Source organism: Epinephelus fuscoguttatus, linkage group LG4 (assembly GCF_011397635.1).
Source record: "Epinephelus fuscoguttatus linkage group LG4, E.fuscoguttatus.final_Chr_v1".
Classification (NCBI taxonomy): Eukaryota; Metazoa; Chordata; class Actinopteri; order Perciformes; family Serranidae; genus Epinephelus; species Epinephelus fuscoguttatus.
The window spans coordinates 6,310,533-6,332,588 of record NC_064755.1 but is presented as its reverse complement, the minus strand read 5'-3'; the positions used below and the strand labels follow the sequence as shown (position 1 = coordinate 6,332,588).

The following is a 22,056-nucleotide window of genomic DNA, read 5'->3' as shown; positions in this document are numbered from 1 at the left end:
ATAACCAAAAACAAATTTTAAGGGAAAAAAACAACAAAACGACAATAAACAAAAAAACAACAAGAACCAATATCGGTTATTTAGGGTCAGGGACAGTTTTGCCCAAATGTTTGTGGTAACAATCATTACTTTCTGGACCAGTTAAAAGTTAGGTGATCTACATCAAATGTTGAAAAAAATGTACTTTCTTGACACGACAGAGACAAGGGTAGAACAGAACTGGGAGGAAAAACCTGCCATTTGTTGTTAGCGATTTTGTGCTTCTCACTCTGCATGTGGGGTGCACCTTTTGCAAGCCTCTGTTGCATTGCCCTGTACCTACCGGTTTCAGCCATGCTGCAAAATCTTGGTCAAACAACCAATTTGCGTTGAATATGCACTTTCCCATGTTGCCCAGGGTTCAGTGACAGCTAGCTAACAGTGAGTAGATCCTCTGCTCTGAGCATCCTGGCCAGAAACAAAACACGAGTTCAGCTATCCTGATCTGTGTAACGATGAAGGTTCAGTGTGTAGGTTTGAGGGGGAATATTGGCAAACTCAATGTAATATAGTAATTGTTTTCTTTAGTGTATAATCAAATGAAAATAAGAAGTTATGTTTTTGTTACCTTAGAATGGGCGGTTTATATCTACACAGGGAGCAGGTCCTCGTCTGCGAAGTTTGCCATGTTGCATCACCATATTTCTACAGAAGCCCAACACAGATTTTTTTAAACACAAACTGCTTCATTCAGTGTTTTTCCTGGTTTAAATTACCTAGTCTGTTTGTTTCGGAGAGGAAGAGACCTCTGCAGATAATTTGGCTCCTGCTAAAAACCTCTTGAACAATGTACACTAAACTTCAACTGGGAGAAGTTTCAGCTGGTTGCATTCTGCAATCCTCCCAGCTAAAGGCCACCAACTCTCCCTGAATCCTACACACTATTCCTTTGATGCAAGTGACTTTTTCTAAGTTATAAATAACATATCTGTTCCCAACTGTTTTGAGATTTACAAAGCAACTTCAGAAAACTAATTATCGCCAAACCGTTGTACGCCTCCACATACAAGTCAAGTTGCACTCAACTGTGAAAACATGGATGCTTCACACATACTCAATAATAAAAATTCAGCACAACATGTTTTTAAAACTTTATTTTGGAAGTGGACTGTTGGTGACACAATAGAGCACGATGCTCTACAGTCACTGTACCTTATTTTAAAGGGTAACATCTTTTTAAAGGGTAAGGTGTTTTTCAACCCGGACCCTATTTTCCCACTTTTTTGTGTCGAAGTGGCTGATGGGAACAGTTTTTTGAAATTAGTCCAGTACTGAGTGAGACTGCTGCAGCTGGCAGCCACAAAACTGGCTGCATTTCAACCACTTGGGGCATTTGCGCGTCTACTGAAAGTGCTTGTTTTTGCCACTGACAGGCTCAGATTGTTATTCTAGGCGTCTGAAGACTTATGGAAAGGATCTCTATAGAGCTAGACCTTTTTGTTAAAGAGTATGAATCTCTTTGTTTAACCAGGCACAGCCCCAAATTGCAATTGCCAAACCCACCAGACTACATTTAAATAAACAACACATTGCATAAACACATTGCAGCCTGCTTTGCGGCAACTGTCTGCAGCATCCTCACTAAAACTGGACCAGTGTCAAAAAATGTTGTCCCCATTAGTTACTTAGACATAGATTCATGTGAAATTAGGGTCCAGGTTGAAAAATACCAAAGTTACCCTTTAAAGTCTTGGCATGCATGCAGGATTTAATTGCTGCTGTTTCAGAGTGTAGCTCTGACCATAAAATCCACATCACATGGAGTCAGAACTAGTGCTGCCTATAAACACAGCATATAAAAATAAAGTCCAAACTATGAAGAGGTTATGAGGACCCCACAGAAATAAAAATTGAGCTCTATGGCAGGACAACAATCTTCTTCTCCAGCTTCTGCTCGGGGAAGATGAACCTCTTCATTACATCATCAAGCTCCTCCAGAGCCAGCTGGGCATGGAGCACCGCAATGTCATCCGGGTCTGAGCGAACCACCCACTTTAGAGCTCGGTACAAGTCCAACAATACATCACTGAGAACCTGGAGGAGTCACGGGAGAGAGAGAGAAAGAGGTTACAATGATGAAGCGACATTTTAGACTCAGATAGATGTTTTACAACGGACAATTTGTTGTTACTGTTTGCTCCGGTTTTCTCATCCAAGTAAGTTTGGCAACTAATTCAGTGACTGCTGATAGAATTGATGGGCAAAGCTAAAACAAAGACACAAAATAAGGCCAACCCGAGTTGTATGCAACCTGAATATCCCTTCAAAGTTTGGTAAGTATAAAGTGGCAGAACGTGGAAAAGGAAAGCTGTAAATTAACTGTTGATATGTGTTAATCAAAAATTTAACAGATCACAAAGGAATCTGTCATTCTGCAAAGAGAAATGGCATTAACACCTTAATGTTGTTAAAAAAAAAATAATCTTTTTCAAGGCTTTTTTTGGCAATAGATTTTTACTGAGAGTGTAACGTATTAAGAGTGCTTCCCTTATAGGACCCCATCCTGAAAAAACAAAAGCAAAAATGAATAAAATCAGTGACCTCCTATAAAAGCTCTGTAGTACATCCCTCCTGCCCTGAGATAATCCACAGAAAGACGAGAGATAAAACCAACAGTAATGGCTGAGACTTCCCACTCTCATATTATAATGATGAAATGTCTTCGGTTCCTGAACCGCAGCTCGGAGAGAACAAGTAAAGACATCAAAAGATATGCAACACCTCCTCCACCATCCACACAACTACACCTGGCCTGCTCCTCTTCCCTGTGGTCTAACATTGGTGCTCAGGTCTGCCCCTCTCGTCTGTTCTCACGTCACTGTGTATTATTAGCCACGTACAGCTGGTGCTGCCCTCCTCCAGCTGTTCCAGTAATGACAGGACATGGCCTGGGACCAGCAGCTGGTCAGCTGACTGTAGTCGTGGCAGTGGCTCAAGAGCCGTATTACCCTCAAGCCGGCAGGTCACATACAGGAGTGTTTCCACTGGGCTGCCACAGGAGGATAATGAATTTATTTTAAGTTTTTTTTAACACTACTGGTAGGTTTTATATGAGACTGGGTCTAAAGGTGAGAGACTGTGTTCACTGGGTTTTGTTCCTAGATGACCTCAATATAACTCTTCTAAATTTATGTAGCACTACAGTGATGTAATTGAAAGGATAAAGCTGATGCTAATTTATCTTTTATCACAATTACACTCATGAAAAGAGCCAAACCAATAATAAATTGGTCCCTCAGTGTACTGTCTGTGCATGATAAAGTATGCTACTGACAAAGACCTCTGTTGTCTTCCAACAAAGACATAAAAGAGTCCTGCTGTTGCATTTGGAGTATGTAATATTTTATTTGATAAATACAGCCACTAATCTTAGGGTGCTTTCCATTCAGTTAATTATGTTTCCTCCCATGCTGCTCCTCCATCCTCCAGCCTGTGACCAGAAATGCTTCCAGATGCTTCATCAAACTGGAGAAACTGGGACCAAAGAATGTTTGCTGTTTTAGCTTGATAATTAACTCAAAAAATGAAGTGATTGTCAACACTGCTGATGATTAACTTTGTGTCAACAATTGATTAATCCACTAATTGTTTCAGCACTACACATTACTAGTGAATCAAGCATCTATTCTGTCATCTGAAAATTTGATTCCCTGAATGTTTTTGTGTTTATTTGTTTTTTGAAGATCCCAGCCTAACGGATCACAGAAGTGTTTCACAGTCCAAGAGTTTCATTCAAGAATTTCACCTGATGATACAATTTAATAATTTTATATCATTAACTTATTAAACCTGTTAATGATAATTTGAGTTTATTTGCTTTACAGTGGTGTGAATACATAAACTTTCAGAGTTAGTGACACGTTGTACCCTCAAACCTACACAGTGATCAGTTTATTAAAAATAGAGTCAGTGGTCCTGCCTCACTGCTTCCATTTTAGGAGTCCAAGCAGCTGTGATGTGATTAGCCTGGACCCTGTGGCCGACTAAGAACAACACTTGAACACAGATATCAACAGTAATGTAACAGGAAACAGAGAACTGGGGTGACTCCGAAACATGCTGTTTGGAGTGAGTCTCCTTCCTGTGCTCGGTGAGAAGCTGATATTTAGTCTATAACCTCAGTGGTGACAACAGGGAAACTGAGACTAGATTAAAGGACCTGTCAGCCTCTGTAACAACAGCCTCTCGCTCTCAAAAACACAGCCTGAACAGCAATATTCAGCCTGCCTCTGCCTCCAGCATTCCACTGTTTGTCCCAGAAAACTCTGATTTATATATTTTTTCAGTTGATCCTTCTGACAGAGGAGATGAGTCCCCACTGACCACTCTGACCTTTTGGCCCTGTGCGTTCGTTGACACAATGGCAGTGAACACACCTGTAAGTCCTGATGGAATATTATCAGCTATGAAACTTTCAGAAACTAGGGCTGCACCAATTTATCAGCTGAACATTGGCATTGGCTAATATTCGATATGCTGACTGGCATCGCCCTATTGGCAATAAGTTGACATTCACTGATGGCAGTTACCAATGTTCTTCTGTTGAGTCGCATCAGTTTTGCGCAGGCTAAAAAGCAACACTTGAGACATCCACAAAATTAAATTAGTGAGCAGGTATAAGAAGAACACAATGATTGTTTGGCAGCTGGGATCTGTGATCTCACTGCTGTGTGACGAGATGGCCAGTAGCAGCTAGAGTCCTGTCCTCCCGCAGACAATAGAAAATGTGCTTGGGGATGAACAGAGATCTTGGCCGGGACACTTCTGGGACAAAAGGATGCAGTTAACTCAATATTGATGCGTCAGAGGACGCGCCCTACTGGTTCCCTAATATGCGACACTATGAGCAACAAATCCATGTTAAAATCATCAGAAGAAGAGCTAGTAAACATCAGCTTTTTGCAGCCCGTCGCCAGAACCAACAGCTCACAGAGATTGCATTGAGTTACGTTATGATATGCTCAAGCCCTATTCAGTAACAATGAGTATTAAGCAGAGGGAAATTATAACGTTCTTGTGATGTGTTTAATGTAATCTTGTAAAATGAAGATTTAAGCAAAAAACTTGAATAAATACGGCCATTTTTAGGAGATAGTTGTTGATGTTTTCATAACAATATAAAATGGATATAAGAGAGGGAATTGTGATATATTGCATATAGTAAAATGGCTTTTATCTTCAGAAGTTGTTTTTAAAGTTATTTTAAGATGTTTTTCATGTAAAAGGTTGTATTAAAGTTTGTTTCATAAATGTGTGACTGAATTTGTGCTCACTCAAAGACACACACACATATATATATATATATATATATATATATATATATATACACATACAGTGGTGGAAAAAAGTTTTCGGACACCCCATGCATTTGTGAAATACTGCATTAAGGACTTCAAGTGCAATTTCTTTTAGTACAGTCACAGCCAAAATACTAAATAAATCCTAAATAAGCCATTAAAAACTTAAAATTGATTGGTTCCATAAAAATACATAAGAAATTTTGAGTATTGGGTCATTTTGGTACCAGTGATGAAGGTCGTTCTTTTTATTAAAAGACACAATTTTTGTTGCCAAGCTTCGTGTCTACATAAAGCCAGCACATTTGAAAGTTCTTCAGACACAAAAATGGCTAAAACAAGGAACCTAACGCAGGAAACACGCCTGAAGATAAAGATTCTCAGCCAGGAAGGGTACAGCTGCCGCCAGATAGCCAGGAAGTGCAGATGCAGTCCTTCAGCAGTTGAATACACTCTGCAGAAATACAGACAAACCAACAGCTTGGAAGACAAACCAAGATCTGGGCATCCAAGGGTTTCTTCAGCAAGAAATGGCCGCATCCTGATCTGCATGTGCAGGCAAAACCGCCGAATGACATCACAGGGGCTTCAGCAGCAGTGGTCAAACCAAACTGGTGTCCAGTGTTCCACCCGCACTGTACGTGGCTGACTTTTAGATCATGGCTTAAGGTCCTACAAGGCTATCAAGAAGCCCCTGATCAATGAGAGACAGAGGTTAGCCAGGCGTCGTTGGGCCCAGGCACACAAGAACTGGACAGCCAGGAACTGGAAGAAGATTTTGTGGTCAGATGAGTCCAGTTTCCAGCTTTATCTTCCTCCTACTAATGTGAGGGTACGCAGAAGGCCAGGCGAAGCGTTATCTCCAGCATGTACAGTGCCTACTGTCAAGCATGGTGGAGGCAGTATCATGGTTTGGGGATGCATGAGTGCTGCTGGTGTTGGTCATCTCACTGTCTGTGATGGCACGTTGAACTCTACCAAGTATTGTACCATTCTCCAAACCCACATGCTCCCTTCTGCGCGTGCACTGTTCCGTCGAGGTAAAAACTGGATGTTTCAACAAGATAATGCCCCTTGCCACACATCCAAGGCCAGTAGAACTTGGCTGCAGAAGCACAGTATCCAGGTCTTAGAGTGGCCAGCTCAATCCCCGGACATGAGCCCCATTGAAAATCTGTGGTGGATTATCAAAAGGTCTGTTCCAAAGCATAAACCAAAGAATTTAGAAGAATTAAAAGCAGTAATTCAAGAAGAATGGGACAAGATTACCCCTCAACAGTGTGAAAGGCTCGTGGGGAACATGCCAGCCAGGATTAGAGCTCTACTACGTGCCAATGGCAGGACTACTAAATATTAATTTGATGATGTGATGGTTTATTTATTTTTTGTTCAGTTTTGAACACATTCTCTGTTATTTGTTGACTTTGATACCGACAATGTTGAGAACTGACATATTGTCAAGAATTTAGTTTTGTTAGTTTTTCTTGTAAACAATAAACAAAAAAATATAATTTGTATTTGTTTGTATCTGTCTAATGCAGCCACACCTTTTGAAATACAAAAAAAGATTTTTCCACAAATATTTCATGATAATATTTGAGATTGTGTAAAATTTTAAGGGTGTCCGAAAACTTTTTTCCACCACTGTATATGTATGTATATTTTTATTATGAAGATTTATTTGTTGTCTACGGAAGCATATTGCATTCACTTGACAGTGTTTTTCGTGGTAATTTTTTTTCCTGAACGAGGAGAAGAGATACTTCAAAATCTCGCGAGAAGCTCCCACCTGGCACCTGCAAATGACCCCTGCATCCATGGTGAATCCTGCTCATGGATGTATTTTACATCCGTGCTCCTGCTCCTAGACAATTTCAACTATGGGATCAATAAAGGTAAGACACGTAATTATATACACACAGGGTATGATAATATAGCTATGTTTTTGACTGCATCCTTCTAGTGTAGGCCTATCGCTCAATGTAACAGGTTAGGTTAGTAATAGTCTCGCCACCAGACAATCAGAGATCTCTGCCTTCTGATAGTCTGGGGACACTCCTTTCTAAAGTGTGTTTAACACACCGGCGAAAACGGCCGGCAACAAAGCAGCGCCTCTTGCATTTTTGAAAAGGACATGACCTCCCGGAAATGTGCGCTCCCCCTATTCTTTTCTGCAAGGACACAAACACAAAGAGAGCTTGAAAATGGATGCAGAGAGATTTAACTCTGTTTTATCAAACGTGTGCTCAGTCCACAAGATTGTGGAAATGAAGGACTTACAACGACTTTGTTTAAAACTTTTAATGCAGTCGAGCACAAGAGTTCAGCGACCCACCGAAGGACCGCCTTGCGGATTTACTATTGGTTCTGCAACGTAGGGAGTTTTTTTAAACTCTGAAATTGTATCCGCCCATCTGAACACAAAATCAGGGATGCAGGGGTCACTTGGAAGTGCCAGGTGGGAGCTTCTCCCAAGATTTTGAAGTATCTCGTCTCCGCATTCAGGAAAAAAAACTACCGTTATGTTATTTTAAACATCGGTACTGGTATCTACCCAGAATTTCAAAATTGTTGATTCCCTATCAGAAACACCAGCTATTTCCTGTTGTTGGACGGAGGGAGGAGGTGGGTGCTTAACAGAGAGAACAAACACTTTGAAGCTCTAGTTCAAGTCATTAAATCTTTATGAAAACATTTAAAAAAAGCACAGAATGACACATTCATAGTGTATACTTTATGCATGGAAATACAGTACAGGCCAAAAGTTTGGACACACCTTCTCATTCAATGCGTTTTCTTTATTTTCATGACTATTTACATTGTAGATTCTCACTGAAGGCATCAAAACTATGAATGAACACATGTGGAGTTATGTACTTAACAAAAAAGGTGAAATAACTGAAAACATGTTTTATATTCTAGTTTCTTCAAAATAGCCACCCTTTGCTCTGATTACTGCTTTGCACACTCTTGGCATTCTCTCCATGAGCTTCAAGAGGTAGTCACCTGAAATGGTTTCCACTTCACAGGTGTGCCTTATCAGGGTTAATTAGTGGAATTTCTTGCTTTATCAATGGGGTTGGGACCATCAGTTGTGTTGTGCAGAAGTCAGGTTAATACACAGCTGACAGCCCTATTGGACAACTGTTAAAATTCATATTATGGCAAGAACCAATCAGCTAACTAAAGAAAAACGAGTGGCCATCATTACTTTAAGAAATGAAGGTCAGTCAGTCCGGAAAATTGCAAAAACTTTAAATGTGTCCCCAAGTGGAGTCGCAAAAACCATCAAGCGCTACAGCGAAACTGGCACACATGAGGACCGACCCAGGAAAGGAAGACCAAGAGTCACCTCTGCTTCTGAGGATAAGTTCATCCGAGTCACCAGCCTCAGAAATCGCAAGTTAACAGCAGCTCAGATCAGAGACCAGGTGAATGCCACACAGAGTTCTAGCAGCAGACCCATCTCTAGAACAACTGTTAAGAGGAGACTGCGCGAATCAGGCCTTCATGGTCAAATAGCTGCTAGGAAACCACTGCTAAGGAGAGGCAACAAGCAGAAGAGATTTGTTTGGGCCAAGAAACACAAGGAATGGACATTAGACCAGTGGAAATCTGTGCTTTGGTCTGATGAGTCTAAATTTGAGATCTTTGGTTCCAACCGCCGTGTCTTTGTGAGACGCAGAAAAGGTGAACGGATGGATTCCACATGCCTGGTTCCCACTGTGAAGCATGGAGGAGGAGGTGTGATGGTGTGGGGGTGTTTTGCTGGTGACACTGTTGGGGATTTATTCAAAATTGAAGGCACACTGAACCAGCATGGCTACCACAGCATCCTGCAGCGACATGCCATCCCATCCGGTTTGCGTTTAGTTGGACGATCATTTATTTTTCAACAGGACAATGACCCCAAACACACCTCCAGGCTGTGTAAGGGCTATTTGACCAAGAAGGAGAGTGATGGAGTGCTGCGGCAGATGACCTGGCCTCCACAGTCACCGGACCTGAACCCAATGGAGATGGTTTGGGGTGAGCTGGACCGCAGAGTGAAGGCAAAGGGGCCAACAAGTGCTAAACACCTCTGGGAACTCCTTCAAGACTGTTGGAAAACCATTTCAGGTGACTACCTCTTGAAGCTCATGGAGAGAATGCCAAGAGTGTGCAAAGCAGTAATCAGAGCAAAGGGTGGCTATTTTGAAGAAACTAGAATATAAAACATGTTTTCAGTTATTTCACCTTTTTTTGTTAAGTACATAACTCCACATGTGTTCATTCATAGTTTTGATGCCTTCAGTGAGAATCTACAATGTAAATAGTCATGAAAATAAAGAAAACGCATTGAATGAGAAGGTGTGTCCAAACTTTTGGCCTGTACTGTATATGGTTTGATGTAGAGTGGATAGTGCGCAAGAGTGTATGGCTTTCATGCATATTCAGCTGTGTGTGTGTGTGTGTGTGTGTGTGTGTACCTGGGTGGTTTTGTCGCTGAGGCCTCGGAGCAGCAGGGTGATAACATGGACAGCAGCTCTCCTCACCTCTGCCTCCTTCTCTGTCTTTATCAGAGCAGTCAGACAGGAGCTGAGCTGCACACACATACACACACAAACCAACATTGATATTCACAGTCATTTATAGGGCTATAAACACGTAGGCAAAAACATAAGGCAACAAGACAAGGCAAAAAGAGGAAATACAGTTAGTGAATGTCTAGGTGAAGCACACAACACCATCTGAAGTTGTGCTGTATCTGACATGACACATTTGTCACGTTTGTCAATCAGCTGCAGGCCGACACTGCTGAGGTCAGGACCATAACTAAACTGGATCGATTGATGTATTGGTCAGACATCGAAACCAACATGGGCCATCAGCCTCTCTATGCACACACACTCACAGTAACACTCTCTCTCTCTCTCTCTCTTTCACACTCACACACACACACAGTCAGGGTGAAAAAGTAAAAGTGGGCAGGTTCATGAATAAGCATCCCTGTTCTTCCAGCTGACAGTGTTGTTTATTCATGCCAGCAGCCGAGTACACACACACACACACACACACACCATCTTACTTGAGCCTCTGACCACTGCAGCAGCCTGGAATGTTCTGTACATGTGTAAATGTGGGCTGAGTTTCTGTAAACTCACTCAGACCCCGATCAAAGTGCACAAACACAGACACAGAGAAATGGCCTTTTTTAACAGACAAATTATTGTAAGCCTTACGCTCCTCCACTCAGTTTGTTCAGAGGACATTCAAATGGTCCATATGAGAGAGATGATTTCCAACAACAAAGCTAAAGTCTCGTTGGCATGATTTGCTAATTTCTCAACTAAAATCTGCACCACTTCACCTGCTTCTATCTGACTCTTGACCTCAGAATGACCTCACTCTGACTTCTTAGACACTGAGCAGGATCGTACAGAACTGATATTCACCTCAGGCATTTCAACAACAAAGAAGTGCGCCACCTCAGCTGTGTCTTCTAACTTCGTGTCTACACCGTTAACAGTAACATATCGTGTTGTGTTGGTGGAAATCTGCTGCTTGTGATCACATCGCCCCGGCATTTTAGCAAATATCTGACCAGTTTTGCAATATACCACACTTGGGATGGACATTAGCACCCTGTTCTATATTTAAAGTTTATGTTTCACTTGATCTAACGTTATAGGCAGAATGCCAACCAGGCATAAGAGTGACGTTTGGGAGTATTTTGACAAAATAAAATAAATGACTCTACAGTGCAAGCTATGTAACATTAAACTTGCGTATCATAGTTTATCTCTACAGTCTGTGCAGTGCAGACAGGTAGGCTAGCCCTAACCTAGATTTTGAATTGTGTTTAATAAAATGCAACACATGCTGCTACAATCACCCCTGCACATGGGGGTGGATGTAACATTTGACCTTGAGTGTTTTAATCAATATTGTGACTCTTAACATTGCTCATAAAAACCACTGATGACCGCTTACAAGTTATCCACATAAAAATTGTATGCAAACACCAGAATTACCCCCTCACAGTTGTATGCCTCAGTGAACCATTCAATATGTAGTTACAGTTTACAACCATGTCTGTGGAAACATGGATGCTTCACACACATTTTCAACCCAACAGCACACAAGATCTATACAATCAGCACAGATTCAAGATTCCTACCCTTCTGTTCCTGAGTTATGATGTTGAACAATGGTCCAAAAAGTGTTTTTGCAGAATGTTATGATGTCACAGTGAAGCTGAACTTTGACCTTTTGGATATGAAATGTCATCACTTCATCATTATATCCTATTAGACATCTATGTGAAGTTTTGTCATAATTAGCATGTGAATTCCTGAGTTATGGCCAAAAGGTAAGGTCACAGTGACCTTTGACCATCAAATTCTAATCAGTTCATCACTGAGTTCAGGTGGATGTTTGTGCCAAACTTGAGGGAACCCCTAAAGGCTTTCTTAAGATATTGCTTTCACAAGAATGAGACAGATGCCACATCACAGTGACATTTGACCACCAAAATCCAACCAGTTCATTGTTGAGTTCAAGTGAACATTTGTGAGCACATGCATAATACTGAAAAAAACAAAGCTAAATGTAGAAAGCAGCAGAATGTATTGCAGCCTCTACAAAAGCATTCAGTGCAGTGCAGTGTGTTTGCATTTGGGAGAGGTTAGCAGCAAACCATGAATGTCACAGTTTCATCGGTCTGGTGGTTCTGACAAACTGTAGCTCACACTGAACATTCACTATTGCCCTATAGTATATGCGATCACAAAGTGCTAATGCATGATGAGGTGACAGCATCAGGCAATAAAACATGAGGTGGAGTCGAAGTGCGTACTCAGCTGTTATTTCCTCATTTGAGTACACTATAGAGTGCACTGTTACATTCATACCATGGCAACTTCTTCTTTTTCATTTTAGCGAGTTGACCATTGACTGGACCTATATTTGATGTGTCCTGATCTATGACTTTGATGGACTAGTACGTTCTGTAGCCACAGTGTGCTGCAACAGTCTTTTTTCCAGTTCCTGCTGCAAAAACCTAGTTCCTCCAGGAGGAAAAGAAAGGTTTAATGTCAGTGCACTCCTTCTCACCTCTTGAGCCAACGCTCCAAGGGCATAGTCCAGTCTCTGACAGAGCTCCCCCAGGTTGGACAGACTGCTGGCCCGGACGCTTTGGTCTGGGTCCCTGGTTCCTTGCAGGAAGACGCTGACCAGAGGACGACCAAGGTGGGGTGCCAGTTCACCTAAAGAAAAAAGAGAGGGGAAGAAGATCAGGCAGACAGGTTAGTTCCCAGGTTGTACATTTGGGATAGATTCACAGTAATAAACTACGTATAGAACCTTAGTATTTATCAGACTGATTATGGATAATGTCAGCTCTCTGGCTCCCTAGCTGACAGCAGACTTTATCACTACAGAGTGAGTGTCATTGGGCGGCAGTCATTCATGCAGGCTGGTCTTGTTTTCTTGGGCACAGGAATGATGGTGTACTTCTTAAAGCACGTGGCTATGAGCCAGTGATCAGTTGAATATCAATGTGAACACCTGTGCCAGTTGGTCAACCTGCCCACTGATACCGTCTGGTCCTGCTGCTTTCTTGGTGTTCACAAGCTTGAAAGTCATCCTGTCTCCATGATCGGAAAGGGGAATGGGTGCGAAAGGTGCATTCACCCATCCATTAACCTCTGCTTAACCTGTTTTTGCTTGTTGGCTACCAATGGCCTCAAAGTGAGCACAAGATTATGTTACATAAGGTACAGAAATTCAAGACCTTCTTTAAAACTTGCATATTTTTATCAAATGCAACAGTAAGTATTGTTAAGCTTGGAGTCTCTGAAACCAAACAGCATATGCTTTATTAAACCTTAAATATCAATATGAGTCATATAGTCTATCTAAACCTCTGATCAGAGTCACAGGTACAAACAATATGGACCCAGTGACATAAAAATTCAACTCGGGCTAGTGAATATCTAACTTAAATCTAACATCAGCTTGATGCAGATCATATTGTGTACTCAACTGGTGAAATCTCATCATCTGTTGGATCTATGAAATTTTGCACAGACATCTTTGTTCCACAGAAGACGAAGCCTACTGTCTTTGATGATCCCCTGACTTCTCCTCTAGCACTACCAGCAGACATTTGTGGATTGGATGAATTGAAATGAAATTTGATAGATATACATACTGTCATCATCCCAGATGACAATTTGTTTACAAAACTAGCGAGATTACCATCAGCCTCAATTGCACTTCATGTTTAGTACTAACTATCAAATGTTAACATCTAAACATGGTTAACATACCTGCTTGGCATCTGCATTTTAGCATTGCTGTTGTGAATATGTTAGCATGCTGATATTAGCATTTAGCTCAAAATACTGCCATTCCTTAACACAGTTCCACCAACCTGCTAGCATTAGCAGTGAGCTTTTAGGGCCTTATGTTACACCTAGTGCAAATCAGTTCACAGAGCAGTGCAACTGTCAAGGCTGGATTTAGACCAATGCAGTTGTCATTTTCACAGCCAGCTGCCACATTGTGTAACTAACAAACGTACTCGCACCCAGCTGTGTGCTTATGGGAGTGTAGGTCTCAAAATTAGGTACTGTTGCCGGCATTGTTGGTGTATTACTATATTGAGGCAGCAGAAATTGATTGAACTGACCAACAAAAACCTGGTCTAAAGTCAGAACGGCACAGTTTTTTCCTGTTATTTAAAAAGCGCATTGTTCAGATTGTAAGATGCACCTTCACAGGTGGGTTCACAACGCATGTACTTGTTACACACACAGTCACACATGGATGGGTTGCAGCTGAGTGAAATACATCAATGACAAAACGTGAGCGTAGCAGAGAGCAGTGCAGAGCTGCAGTCCAACTCCCCTTTAAGAGAGACACTGTGCACATTTAAACACAAGGCGCAGCGTAACTTAATTGATTACTCCAGAAGCTAACAGTTTAGTCCTGTTTCCTCTACCAAGGTTTAAAAACAGTTTTTAGTTTGCATCTTAAAGATCCAACAATATATGCTGCACTGACATTACTGCTCTAACTGCATTACTCTCAGCAGAAATCCGCTCGCTTCTCTAATCTGCCAAATCTACCATATTTACAGTAGTTCACCAGATGTGAATGCATCTGGATTTTAAAGGAAATGGGAGATGAAACTGATTGGCTGAACTCATGTTATGCCCAAAACACCTTTGATTAATTAAGCGACTAAATGCAACCCTTTTGCCCCTTGAGCCTTACTTCGCACCCATTTGCGCCATTTAACTAGCAAAAGATGAGTCGGATGCGCCCAGTGCCATGCACTTTAGATCATACCTATAAATGGTTTAAATAGGGCCCTTCATCTTGTTTCTCACACATCTCCACTTGTGTATCACTGACTGGGCCGAGTGCCTCTGTGGTATAGATTTTTCCTGACACTGCAACATTCTCTCTTGTTGTGTCATCCACTTAATTACTAGATATGGCATAAGCAATTGATCACTCATGTTTGTGTTTAAATAAAACCTCTAACGTTAGCGTCTTTATTTTGGGTCGGCCACCACTGCACAAAACCATGTATTCAAGAGTTTGTGGGAAGACAAAGAGAATAAAAAAAGTAATATATAAGCATCTGACAGGAGAGTACACTGATTTGCAGACAGAGAAATAAGCCTCAAGCTACAGATCCAAATGTTAAAACAGATCTCAGATCAGCTCAGTAACGTGAAAAAATATTCAAGGCACAAAAAAGGAGAGAGAGAAGGTGATTTCTGTAGAAGGGAGGCGAGTAGTGTAGCAGTCTGAGTTTTGGCAAGAGAAAGAGATATCTGAGAGCAGCATGGATACCAGAGAAGGGGCTTACATATAATCCAACCATTTAAATCCACATCTTGACACAAGACTAATATTGTTGTTTACAGAGTGTAGTCATGCTCAGTTTATCAAGTTGTGTGTGGGTGACAATGTTACATAGGCAGACATACAAAGAACAGAGCCGAGATGACTACAGCTGCTCCTGCCAAGCAGCATGGAAGACAGCCAGAGGCCTCCATGGAGGGGACACAACCAGCTGACTGGCTGGTAGTAGTAAGACCTGCCTGACCCATGTGTGTGTGTTTGTAGAGTTGGGTGTATGTGCTTGATCCTAGCTTGCCCTAGATTACGCTTTAAGAATGCCAAACTCTTACTCAGAATCTTATGATTCAAACCCACAACACATATAGAGCCACACACTCCACACACTCGCACACACATACACACACACACCAGCTCAGCTACTCTACCTTCATTTTCCAAGTCTCAATAGACCGTCACAGCTCTAATAGACCTAATGAAAGAGATTTGCTATGTTTCAGTGAGTGTGAGTCAGCAGGAATATCAGCCTGAATCACAACTGCATGCATAAACATACACACACAACACACACAACTCACACCTCAGAGGACTGTTGCAACAAACACACAGAGGCTTCCAAATTTGCTAAACTGTACTTAGCATCCCCTTCCTGTCTATGTTATTAAACTTTATGTCTTGGGAACATCATTTGGTGCAGAGTGCTTCTCTTTCAGTACATTTTCTGCCCATCTCATTGCACACTATGGGAGCTCACAGGACTCTGCAAGTGCTTCTCTGCCACTCCACCAGGCGAGTCAATTAAGAAAACCTTCTTATTTACAAATGACAGCCTGGCAAAAGGCAAATCTTGGCCACTCGGAGGGTTCAAGACAAACACAGAGGCTCTCTGGATGTCTATCCAATCTCTCAGCAAGGATATAAACCCCTCGATTGTCCCAGGGAAGTGGTACGATGGCAATCTGGCAGATAAAACCAGAGCTGGGATAAAAAACAAAACAGGGTTTTCAATCAAGGAAAGGTTGTGATACACAGGGTCCCTTCTGAGCAGAGATCTGCAGAGAAAACAAGCCAACACTGTGGTTTTTGTGGTGTGGTGGCTGCATGTGGATAGCTGCCCACCACAGACGAATAATAATAATAATGTAAACAAATATGGACACACAAACAAACAAGCATATATTATCATTCCTACAATGTTTACCACTCACACATAGTCAAATTACTACGCTCTTTGGGCAAGGTAAGGGCACACATTTTGAAACAAGTGGCAACCCTTGACAGAGTTCAAAGGCCAGGCACAGCTAATCTTATTTTGCAAACAAAACTGCTGAACCCCCTAACCCCTGTCACTTTGTATTTTGTGACTGTTGCTAAAGTAAACAACCATGCTAACACGGCACTCTTAAATACTTGATTCTGATTGGTCAATCAACAAAATTCTGTAGTGTTTATTTCTTGAGGTATCACCGCTGCTCTGCTGCTCCGTTGCTAGGGACGCCATAGCAACGGCCTTAGACTGAGGAGCATCAAAATCAGTTAACGTTAGTCCACACAGGCCAAATAGGATCGGAGTGGCAAAATGCAGCATTTTCAGGACATCACTTTTAACATCTTTGGAGAGGACAAAACGCTTGATGTTTGGCTAAAAAACGACATGTCCCCAGCAAAAAAAAAAAAAAAAAAAAAGAAAGGAGGAGAAAATCGCAGGGCCGTCAGGAGCATGTTCTAAGCAGGATATTGTATAGTGAGCCCCTGTCGGGAGTTATTCTTCAACTGTCACCGACTCACTATACATTATCCCTTACACACACACACACACGCACGCACACACACATGCACGCACGCACGCACGCACGCACGCACGCACGCACACGTTGTCAGCGGTTCGCACAAACTTTAACCGTTGCCACTGTGCCCTTTAATGTGAGGATTTACTCACTGTAAGCTCGAAACACTAACAGCTCTCCAGTTCACAAAATACTAGTATTTGCAAGTTGCACTGGTGCTCCATGGTTGCAAAATGTCACTAAATAGACACAGCCTGAAGCCCTGCAGATTAAAAAAAAAAACACGTTTCCTCTGATCATGCTATCATCAATCTCATTAAGCGAAACTGTTACCGTGGGGCCGTTAAATGTGAGAATCTATTCAATGTGAGCTGGAAACAAACCATCAGCTCTCTCCAGTTCTTATATTGACAATATTTGCAAGTTGTTGTGGTGCTCCATGGTTGCAAAATGCCACTAAATGGTCACAGTCTGGATCCCTGCATATAAGAAACAGGGTTCGCTCTGCTCACACACTGGCGCTTAGGAGAAAATAATCGGGATGGATGGAGGACTACATGTGTGACGTATCATGTTTGTGGGTCTCTCTTTATGTGTGTGTGTATCTGTGAGGGGGAGCGAGCCAAGATGCTAAAGCGAATCTCATGCTTAGGGCTTGAAAAAATGACATGACAATTTATACTCAATGTTCATGACATGGTCATTTTATATATTCCACGTGGAACAATCCGCATTGCATCGAGTATATCTGATATATCGCAGAACCCTTACTAAAAACACAACACTGATACATTATCCCCTTTTGAAGTTGTTTCATAAAAGTGTTAGCAAGTTTTTCATCCAGCAGACAAAGAACAACATTAGCATTCCTTTGTTTGTGTGTTTACTTGATGAATATATGTACATTGTCTGTATGTAAAGATTTTCTATTTTTGAGGCTGGACCGTTCATTAGGAGCGCTATTGGAATAAATAAACCATTTGGTTATTTATGGCACCACACTGCTGCAGTGCAGAGCACACTCAGGGCACAGATGGAGCAGTAGACATCAGGCGCATTGAAAGAGAAACTTAACCGTCCATTCTGCTGGGTCTGCCCCTGCAGTAACGGTGTCTGTATCAACAGAACAGACAGCAGGATGGGATCATGGGAGGCATGGGTGTGATGTTTTAAGGACGTACTATGCATTCGAGACACCACATGAGATTTAAGAAGTAGCTCTTAGCAGTTAGCAGCTAACTCAAAGAAAAATAACAGCTTCCAAACACATTTGCAAATTGGGAAAACAATGAGGTTCAGGAGCTCCTTACTCTCCAAGCAAAGAACAAGATCAACCGCCATATAACAGAGATGGTAAATGATTGTTATTGTCATGTTAATGCCATTATTATTGTTGAGAAAATGCTGCCAATGCATATGCTATATATCTCACTAGAAGCCAGCGCTGTTGTGCACTTGTCGTGCCTCTTAGGATGACAGCATACTATCTAAATTCACACATTGGAGTGAGGTGAAAATATGGAGGATAATGTACCCCTCTATGTGAATAAATTTGCTTCCTAAAGATCTGTTCTGATCACATGAATTGATACCTTCTTCAGGGTCAGAAACTGGGTATCAAGTCAAGTGAGTGTCCTCACAAGTCACACAAACATGGATGGAACAAACACCAGATGATGCTCACCCATTGCCCTGCTCGCCCTCATCAGGACTTCTCCCACTTTGAGGCGGGTTTCCAGGGAGTGCTCCTTGTTGGATGTAGGATGGGATGGACCGTGCTGGAAGTCTTTTAGGAGTCTTTCGAGAATCCTCTCTGGGTATGAATCAGCCATTGCAGCCAAACCTGATGACAGTTCACACTCAGTTCATTAACTTTCAAGAGTTTCAAGAGTAATGCTTCAGCTAGGCAGTTAATAGTGTCAGTGGATTAAACAGACTATTTCTGTGGATAGATAATCACAAAATCAATGATCATAAGCATCTTATTTGGCCGAGCTGCACCATTAAATTACCTTGAATGGCTGACAGGTAGACGAATGAGTCTTCATGCTCCAGGTTTTCTAAGAAGAGCTGGAGAAGACATACCATTAGCATGATTAATCACCACATAGACTCGTGAATAGCTTTATACCTCTCAGTTTCACCTTACTGGGAATATTCTGTCATCTCTGTGTGAAAGACATAAAAAAAATTCACAAATATTGATCTTGCCAGGAGAACCAAAGCGGATCAATACTGGCACAGCACTGAATACATTAAAGACAATACGACCAACTATCAAAGGGAATAATCAAACATTACCCCCAGGTTCTATGATGGGTAAGATGTAGGTTTGATTGTGGGAGGGGGGAAATGGGGGAGTGGGTTTCTTTGATACCCTGGATAGAATTTGCTGGAGTTTTGAGTTATTAAAGGAGTGAGGATCGAACATATGAAAGGTGACCTGTACAATATTGAAGAAATCAGCCCAACCATGACCACCATAAAAGGGAGAAAAATCAATAAAGGGGTCTCTGCTGTAACAGTAGGGGGTTGAAGGTTATCTAAGGTACACACAAGATGGGGGCCTCTGATTACAGAGAATACTAAATGAGTTATTATCTTTTCTTGCCCGTACCACCTTAACAAGTCCCAAGAGTGCACCATTGTCCACTCTGGGGAAGAGGTTCAACTGCCTCATTTATTATACATGTTTGCTCATATCCCAGGAGACACAGATAATACCACGACCTACCTACACACTCCTGATGCACACATACAGTGCATGCAACAATGGCACAACATCTAATAGGTGGCTAAGGCAGCACAGTAAGCAAGCAACATCTAACAAGCCAAGGTGGAAGCATTCCTGAGCCAGCTCTTAGAATAATTGCCAACTATGCTATGGAAGCAAACCGGAAAATCTGCAAAATCTCAAAAATATGAATTCAATACTCATCTCCACAAGTTAGTAAGCATTCAGACTATTAAAAACTAGAATTATCGTCTCGAGGTTGTATGTCTCCGCAAACTAACTAAGTTGCAGCTGACATCAATGTTTGTTCAGAATCACCATATATGTGGTGAAGACTTAAAAGAAACTTAAGAACAGGTTTTAGTGTATTTTTTTTAGCAAAATATGGATGGTTCACAAGCATATCTTCAGCCCTGCAGCTCGGAGGATCTACACAATCTGCACAGTTTCAAGGTGGGCACCCAGGATTAGTGCCACGAATTCAGTATCCAACCAAATGTCTCCCCTTCTGCTCCTGAGATACCAAGTTGAATAATGGTCATAAAAGTGCTTTTGCAGATCTTTAAATGTCATCATTTTATCATATTTCATTAGACATTTGTGTGAAATTTTGCCATAATTAGAATATGAATGCCGATTTTCAACCATCTTTGTATCAAAACAACGTGGGTAATATGTGTAAATATTACCCAGCGAGGAACTCCTGAGATGATGTAATACAGTCCAGGAGTTGAAGGCTAGTTTGACTTCTTATTGGACACTTAAATTCTTCACAGCTGAAGCCCCGACATAACAAATTACGTTTTTCCAAACATCTTTTTATGTTGGGGCTTCAGGACACTTGGATCACTAAGGACAAGCAGTATGGAGATATTTTGTGGTTTCAATTATGTGTTTTTGGACGTTTGAATCTGGGGTGCCGTAAGCCTCCATTAGGTGGAGTTGTGTGCTGCTACCCCCTCTCCCCTTGGATCTCCGCAAGTGTTGTGAGGACTCTAAAACTTCACCTGAGCCTCCTTCGGCATATGGGTGAGTAGATAATGGCTGAATTTTCATTTTTGGGTGCACTATCCCTTTAACAGCTGGCCACCATAGACTCCGCCAGGAATGAGTCCTAAAACCAAGAAATGAGTTAGCATTTTACCACTCGTGTTTCTCTCATCTTAAAGTCAGTGGGTTTTTCTAATGTGTTTTTGGTTAGATGCCTGAAATAAGGTCTGCGGTTAACACAAGCTTTAGAGACTTTCACCTTTTGTTCTACGACATAAAATAAATCTAGAAATACTCTACCCGTGAACTTTGAAGCTTCTATGTTTGTTTGTTTTTTTTTTGTTTTTGTTTTTTAAAAAGGCGGTTGCTAACAAGTGGCTAAATGAGACTACAGAACAGCATCATGCTGAGCTGCGGCAAACACAGCTGCTCAGTCAGTAGGTCTATAGCCTAACATTAGCTTTTTACTTCTGGCGACTGCATTTAAGCTTCAATAATCATGAAAATGGTGTTCATTTGTGAAGATTATCTTGCCGATCAAAACATGTAAATATCATAAAAGTTTGTTTGCCACAGAGCTTTTTTTCTGCTGTAATCCAAAATCCAGTGGAACAATCCCATAGGCTTTTTGACAAGGGAACCAGTGATGCTAACTTCCGCATCAGCCTACAGAAAAACGTCATCCCTGGAGCACTCTATTGTTCAAAGGGACGTGTTCACATTATGTCACCCACCAGCGAGAGCATTTATTGGTCGGTGCGGCACAGTGCATTCTGATGCTACATTTTCTCCCTCTTGAGCAAAAGTGTCCTTTTTCTCTGATTTCTCTGGTTTTGTAGCACCATTTTTAAAAATACGTGTGGTTTCTATTCCATAAACATCCTAGTTTTATTAAAATGACATCTTCCAGCAGTGAAATAAGTCTTTAAGTTATGGCCAGAAACATGTTTTGTGAGGTCACAGTGACCTTTGTCCACCAAATCTAATCAGTTTATCTTTGAGTCAAAGTGGAGATTTGTGCAAAATTTGAGAATATTCTCTCATGGCTTTCTTGATATATCGTGTTCATCAGAATGGGACAAACGGGCAGATGGACGGCCAGACGGACAACCAGAAAACATAATGCCTCTGGCCACGGATGTCACCGCATAACAACACCAGGGACTACATTAGTGTGGCCATGTCGCTTCAGATACTCCTGACATGATGGAATGTAGTCCAGGAGTTGAAGGCTAGTTTGGCATCTTATCAAACCCTAAAATTCTTCGCAGCTGTTTCTAATATTCTGGGACAGAATTTTACATCTCTAGGAAATTATGACAGCCACAATAATTTCTTCTTCCTTATCGAC

General features: G+C 41.5%; 1 protein-coding gene across 1 annotated transcript in view; it reads right to left on the bottom strand.

The window, feature by feature from the left end:
• Positions 1 to 1,118: 1,118 nt before the first annotated feature.
• tango6 (transport and golgi organization 6 homolog (Drosophila)) overlaps positions 1,119 to 22,056 on the bottom strand; it is a 36,356-nt gene continuing 15,418 nt past the window's right edge. The window contains exons 14-18 of the mRNA XM_049575389.1: positions 18,994 to 19,051; positions 18,666 to 18,824; positions 12,432 to 12,583; positions 9,806 to 9,919; positions 1,119 to 2,073 (exon numbers count right to left, since the gene is read on the bottom strand). Of these exons, the coding sequence (XP_049431346.1) occupies positions 1,897 to 2,073; positions 9,806 to 9,919; positions 12,432 to 12,583; positions 18,666 to 18,824; positions 18,994 to 19,051 (660 nt within the window). The 3' untranslated portion in view covers positions 1,119 to 1,896. The remainder of the gene's footprint in view (positions 2,074 to 9,805; positions 9,920 to 12,431; positions 12,584 to 18,665; positions 18,825 to 18,993; positions 19,052 to 22,056) is intronic.